The sequence below is a fragment of the Impatiens glandulifera genome, chromosome 1 (assembly GCF_907164915.1).
Source record: "Impatiens glandulifera chromosome 1, dImpGla2.1, whole genome shotgun sequence".
In the NCBI taxonomy this organism is placed as follows: domain Eukaryota; kingdom Viridiplantae; phylum Streptophyta; class Magnoliopsida; order Ericales; family Balsaminaceae; genus Impatiens; species Impatiens glandulifera.
The window spans coordinates 156,246,967-156,254,360 of record NC_061862.1 but is presented as its reverse complement, the minus strand read 5'-3'; the positions used below and the strand labels follow the sequence as shown (position 1 = coordinate 156,254,360).

The 7,394-nt window shown below is 30.7% G+C and overlaps 1 protein-coding gene across 1 annotated transcript; it reads right to left on the bottom strand.

The window, feature by feature from the left end:
• Positions 1-2,508: 2,508 nt before the first annotated feature.
• On the bottom strand, positions 2,509-7,143 carry LOC124920335 (serine/threonine-protein kinase/endoribonuclease IRE1b-like). Its single transcript, XM_047460802.1, has 6 exons — positions 6,833-7,143; positions 6,197-6,437; positions 4,798-6,047; positions 4,210-4,382; positions 3,876-4,122; positions 2,509-3,094 (listed from the first exon to the last, which is right to left on the bottom strand). The coding sequence occupies exons 1-6, from the start codon at positions 7,051-7,053 to the stop codon at positions 2,656-2,658; spliced, it is 2,571 nt and encodes an 856-aa protein (XP_047316758.1). The 5' UTR covers positions 7,054-7,143; the 3' UTR covers positions 2,509-2,655.
• Between the last annotated feature and the right edge of the window lie 251 nt (positions 7,144-7,394).

The following is a 7,394-nucleotide window of genomic DNA, read 5'->3' as shown; positions in this document are numbered from 1 at the left end:
GGCCGAACTTCATTTTCCCTACAAGCTCCATTAGCTTAATACCTCGTCATGTTAATGTCATGTTATTATCTTAAAATAATATTAGAAACGACATAACTTAATTATATTTAATACTTGCAATTTTGCTTGATGGGTATCCGCCCTAAACCTGGTTACGACAATTGGGCACCCTAAATTATAACCATCTGATCCCTATTTCTTTTAATAAAGTTATTTTTTATATTTAAGAAAATATATTTTTTTTACTAGTTTTAGTTTTAAGTCATTATTTAAGATTTTGTTTGATATATTTTTATATATTATGTTAAAATCAAGTAAAATATTTTAATTTTTAATTGATTTTATTATTGAGTTTTTTATATTTATTTTTTTTAAATATAATATAATAAAATAAAAATATTATAATATTTAATTGATAAAATATATCTTAGACAGAATGTCAGGAACTCTCTCACCATGAAAACTTTTTGGCCTATCTTATTTTATGTGATAACTTTATTAAATAACTTTATTTTATGTAATTTTTTTTTTAATATTGTGTTATTATTATACCATTTTTATTAACATTATACTAAAAATATTTAATCCTTAAATTAAATGAAAATTTTGAAATTAACTGAATAAAAAATTATGAAAAAGGCAAAATCAACCCATTCAAATTTAGTCATAAATAAATAAGAAGGTAATTTGAAGATTAATTATTAAAATATATAAAATATGTCAATACCAGACTTATTTTAAATTATTAAAAATAAAAAATGTTTCTAATTTGACAACAAATAATTTTTTTTGGATTTAAAATATATACAAGATATTTAACAAAAAAAAAAGTGTTTTCAAACTAACCAAATATGGTTTAAAAATAACCATTCAATTAAATATCTTAACTTTACTATTTTTCACCTAAGTAAACTATTTATTAGTTGAAGAAACACGTGATCATTTCAATGAATAAGATTAACATTAACAATTCACAGTTCTTTCTTAATTTTAATTATTAAGATTTTATTAATAAGAATCAAACTTAAAATGTAATTAATAATAACATATTTTATTTGAGTTACCATGATATCGTTTTAATAATGATATATTTATTAACTTTTTTAATGTGCAGAATTTAGAAATGAAAAAAAAAGTTTTGTTTGATGATATACATTATTATTTGATTGAAATAAATATAAATACTAAGTAATTCTAAAAGAACAATTAAAAAAATAATATTTAGTAAGAACCACAATATTGATAAAAGTATGTGAGAAAGAAGAAGTTATATTATATATTCCACAAATTAAAAGAGATGAAAATGTCCCACATTGTAAAGGGAAACTAGGATAAGCAAAGTAAGTAGTGGATAAGTAAGAGGTTTTGATAATATTATTAGACATACTTTTTTTAGCTGTTTTTTTATATAATTTTCTTAAGATTGAAATGAAGATAATTTGGGTTTAAGTAAGAGTGAGTGGTTCAAATCATTAAAAAAGAATATTGATTATATAGTTTATTTTAAAATTGCTTAGACAATTAATGAAAAACTATTATTATTTAAAAAAAACAAAATTGATTGTATACAAATTTAGTATTTAATATTTTTTTTGAATTGGGTTCAAGTCTAATATAGTTCTTTTTGAACTAACAATACATGCATAAGTCAACATTAATAGGTAGTAACCAAACAAATGGATCCTTACATTTTGTTTTGTTGTTTTATTAGAAATGTTCCACGTTGGAAAACAAGAAGTATATAAGGGAGTATAAATAAGAATTCGGATCTATTGTCCCAAAAATAATGTAAATAATGTCCCACATCAAGTGTGGAGGGTGGAAAGAGAAAATTAAATATTAAAATAAAATTTTATATATATAATTATTTAGAGTTTAAGATTTAGAGTTTATTTCAATCGCAGCCGTATAAATAAAGGCTATCAATAATTCCAAAAATATTATCCTTTTTTATTTTAGGTATTAACAATTCCATTAGATTTAATTTTTCTTAATGGAAATGTCCCACATTGGAAAACAAACAAGTTGAAGTATATAGGAGTATATTATCCTTCATTCCAAACCCTTAATTTACTTCCAATCAGTAACTAATAATATATATCAACCCTTTATATCATATATGGTTTAATTATTGGCTATTAATTTTAATAATAAAATTAAGTTTTATAAAACTTTTCTCACCATAAGGTGGTCTCCTTTTATTGAGAAAATAAAGTAAATACAAGCATATAAGGTTCTTTATCAAAGTTTTAAGTGTATATAAGGTTCTTTATCAAAGTTTTAAGATACACTTACCGGATACTGACTTCATACCGAAAATCATGAAGTCGTAATCAAAATCATCAGTTAAGAACTTGCTTATTTAATGTACAAATTTGTTGTTTTACACTAAACACCATTTACAAACTAATTAACATTACATAGAAAGACAGTAAAATTACAAACCTGTAGAGATTAAACGAATCGAAAACCTTGAAATCAGAAGCTTTTATCATAAAAACCATAGGATACAAATTAAATATAAAGATTTTTTAATCAAATCTAAAGGATTCTGAAACACTTTTATGATACTTGTTTGCTGAAATCATTTTAATATACATAACAGTTTACAAGCAAAAGGGAGGAAGTTAGTTCTCACTCGATCTAAAGAGTGGTTCAGAAATACTTTTGTAACGATACTTCTTCTCTGCAATACCTACAAAGAACTTTATACACTTCCATTAGAAGATTTGGAAACCGGGCTGAGAAATAGTTATTAAAACCATCAGGAATCGGCCCTAAAACTCCCTTAACTTCAGCAGACAGTTCCCTGTAATGATTTAGTTTGTTCCTTATAACCCTAAGCAAGTCTCTCACGCTGTCAAATTTGTATTTTCTGTATCTTCCTAAGTCGTTGATTATCGCTCCATCGATCCTTTCATCCCACTTTAACCCGCCGAAAGCGATTGTTGAGGTGCTCTCCAATGCGCTCAGAACTTCTGATTCGAATTCCCTGTTCTCCAGCTCTACCCGATCACTAGCATCTCGTAGAAATGATAGTCGCATTTCGGAATCCCAGAAGAATGGATGATGCAGCACTTCCATGGCTTTTGGCCTAAAATATGATATACTTTTGTTATATTGTAACAAAATCAGATTCGGGTCAAGTATCTCATTTAGATGTTGATTTAGAAGAGATAAGGTTCTCCTACATGTATTCATAAATTAATCTTATACCAAACAAAAAAGAAGAAGTGATTTTCCAATGTGATCATGACAAAAATTGTGAATAATAACAGTTTAAAATAGGCTTGTGAAGATTGTTTGATGTTGATTCTTTTGAAAAATAGTATTTTAATATTTGTTTTGAAAATATCTATATAAAAGACATTTATTCACTGTTAAAGAGAGTATGACAACAAGAAATACTACCGCGTCGGATATCAGTACTAGCAGTACTAGCACTATCACCAAAAACGTGCTTATGTTTAGTCCATAAACAAAAAAGTGGGTTGATTTAACAAGATTACGAGAAATAATAGTGTTTAGTTAATTATTTGAGTTATGATAGGATAAGGGTAAATCCAAATAATCCTTCATCAAACAAGGCTCACGTTTTTCCAAATAGTCCCAATAGTGTTGTTATGCAACTGATAGATATGTTGAATAAAAAACTACCCATCACAATTCACAGACAAAAGAATCCATTTTGGGGACAATAAGAGCTTGTCATGTAGGGTTATTTGAAAGAAAAAAAACATTGTATTTAATATTTAAAATGTTGAAAAGTAAAGTAAGGGTGGTTTGGTGTTTAGTTGATGATTTGAATGATGATGATAAATGGTTATCAAGGTCGAAGACTGTAATGATGACGAGGATGATGAGGAGATATGTACCTTAAATCAGGGTTGGAGTCTACAAGATGATCAATGAGATCTGTAGCCTCTGGGTTACTTTCCAATATAAAGAGGTCTTTACGTCCATTCACAATGTTAACATCGCGCTCAAGAATGTCACCGAACGGGTGTTTACCTCCTGTTAGACAGAAAAATAATACACATCCTAAACTGAATAAATCTATGGCTCGGGTCTGTCGTCCACGATTAAGTTGTTCAGGTGCTTGCCAGCCTGAACTTCCATAACCTATAGAAAAAATTTCGACAACGAAAATTAAAATCAGATGAAGAAACAAAAATGATTAGAATAGATCTTTCATTTGCTAATTCTCACCCGTGCTACTTTGAGTTAAAGATGACATATTCTCAGAAAGGCATTTGCTAATTCCCATATCGGAAATCTTGGCACTTATTGATCTTTCATTGACTATGAGGATATTTTGAGGCTTTAGATCCCGATGAACTATACCAAGTTCGTGCAAATGAGCAAGCCCGGAAACTATATCCCTGCAAATAATAGAAAAGAACAATTCTATTCAGATAAGATAATCGTTGCAAACCTTAAAAGCAACTAATCATTTGTGCAAACATTAATGAAGAATCTACAGTGTGAGTGATGATTTGTAAAGTGCTCAAGAATAATTTGGACATGTCAAAGTCAGTTGGAGAATTTATTTTCTTTTTATATTAAAGAGTTTATTCTATGGAGAAAACTAGCATGACCCCCAAAATCATGACCCACTTCAACTTAAAGCGTTCTTAGTGTCTCTTATTCAATACTCTTTCTATTTGAGTTAACTTGAAAGGATACCAACTCAAAGGTTTAAACAATCCAAGAAGAGAATATAAATGAATTTTCATATTTAACAACAAATATTTGTTTATCCATGAAATAAATAAGGATACAAAGACATTGACTAACCTTAACAGTTTTAACAACTGAGCTGAAGGTTGACCATTTGGTTTCCACAGTTCAATATCTTGAAATTGCTTCATTCTTTGTTCTTGATCCTCTCTAGGAGCTTGATTTTGAAAAGAGGCATAGCATAAACATATCAATTCACCTAAGTTACAAGTGCATCGTTCTAGAGACAGGTAAATAAAATATTGGTCATGCTCAACTCCAAACCATCGAACAATATTGGGATGACAATCAGACGCAATAAGATTCTGGATTTCTTTCAAAGCTACTTCATGATGACTTTGCACAAGTCGCTTAATAGCCACTGGACGGCCATCATGCATCCCCTCAAGTATAACAGTACCATTACTTCCCTTAGCAATTTCTTTATTAGAGATCAACAATTTACCAACTCTATGGCTATCTATACCTTCTTCATCAATCTTCTGAGTTATTAGACTATTTTTTGTCCCTGATCTTCTAGTTTTCTTCTTTTTCACTGTCACAGCCTTTACATTTTGTTCAGTTTTTCCTTTACCTAATTTCCCAAACATAAACATAAGAGGAATAGAGTATATAGAGAATGCAACAGTAGCTGCAAACACGAGGAAAGCCCAAATAAGAGATCCACTCGGAAATTTTGAACCAGCTTTAGTAGACCTGATTTTGCTAGAATCATCTGCAGGCAAAGCTAAGACTCCAGACTGCACTTCCGAAGGGGGCAAAGCGAGTATGTCAGTTTTGAAACCAGGCATTGCATCAGGTGCGGGAAGAGGCAATATAGGGAGGCCATTGCGCATAAGAAGTGATTCTAGCAAATTGTTATCACGAATTTTGTGGACAACTGGACTACTTGCGTAGTTGAATGGCCACTTAGGACAGTCTTTTACGTCGTCCTCAGGACTAATGTCTTGACACTGTAATGATGCCTCGATATCTGAAAACGTTAAATACCATAGGTTTTTACCTGTCTTTTTCGAGAAGTATTTCAATGTATAGTCTTTCCTCAAGATATAGAGGGACTGATCTTTGTGCTTGAAATCTAGAGTACGAGACTCGAGCAATTCTTTGAAGTCTTCCTTCAACACAATTGGATTCTCTTCAGCATTTAAAGTATTTTCTGATGGATGTTCACCTGAATTAAACCCATAGATAACTTTTCCAGTCTTCGGGTCTATAAGGAACACAGTTGTATTTTTCGATCCCACTACTACACCGCCATCTGTTACGAATGGAGTGCTACTGATAAATTCTTCAGTCAATGAAATTTTCTGGACAGAAAAGACGGCATAAGGATGATAAGCAACAATTTTCAGGTTTAACATCAAACACATATCTCATGTGCGAAAGACAATAAAATAGCTACATGAAACCTTCAAACGAAGCAAAAGCAGACATTAGGAAAATTTGTTTTACTTACCATTTTCTCATCGTTAGGGCCCTGCATATAAAGATTCCCATCCTCCCCATAGTCCATAAAGAACTCAATAGGTTCAGAGGCATTATAATTATCTCCCTCATCATTGTCATAGTTATTAAGAGCCTGAGATGAAGCATAGATTGGAGGACCTGATTTAAATGACCAGAGAATATTTCCTGAATTTACTTCCACTAAGTAGATCACCCCATCTTGTGCAGCAATTAATGCTGTGTTTGGTGTGCTGCATCAAACAAAGAACACAATTAGAGAAACTAATCAAGACATATAAATATGAGTCATTATTTAGACAAGACCACTCAAATGTGTCAAAAACATGGCATTCACATCCAAAGGTTCTTCTTTCTTAATTCCCTAGAAAAATGAATTCAATACAGTTGTTGATTCACTTTCAATTGAAAGCAGGAACATGCTTAATTGATCTTTCTCAGCTAAAATACTAATCGGTTCACTCAGACAGCAAGGTCAGATCTTGTAGTTCAAAACATCAATAAATTACTCTTAAAGCTATAATAAAGATGTTGAGATTCAATCGCAAAGAAGCTAGTCAGTAATTAATTATCCTAGAATTCTCAATGAAAACTGTATCCACATTATGTCGTGAATTTGAGTACTTACGATGATGCGACGGGCGAGAGAGAATTGGTTGGCGGCTGACCGATGACCTTAGGTCCTTCACCAATTCGACCAGAGAGAGAAGGTTCGGAGGAGGGCTGACCGATGACCTTAGGTCCTTCAACAATTCGACCAGAGAGAGAAGGTTCGGGGGTTTCTGATCTGGATAGGCCGCCGGAGATAGCAGAGAATATCACAGAGAGACAGATCACTAGACGTTTCATTGGATGGATGGATGGATTGAAGACGGAGAATTTCGAACCAGAAACCTCCAGCAGCGAAAAATGTGGCGTCGAATCTAACTAGGGATCCATATTTCCATTCAATTTTTCCTTATATCCTTCCAACTTTCTTTTTTCAAATTATTTAAATTTATATATAATCATATAAAATTAATTAATTAATTAATTAAAAATATATTATATAATAAAATAATATGAAAAACAAGAAAGGAAACAAATTTTCAAAGAGACAAAATAATATCTTAAGATGGTTACAAATAATATTAAATGAAAATGTGTCAAAGGTCAAAGTTTATCTATAAAGATAAAACTTGTTGACACAT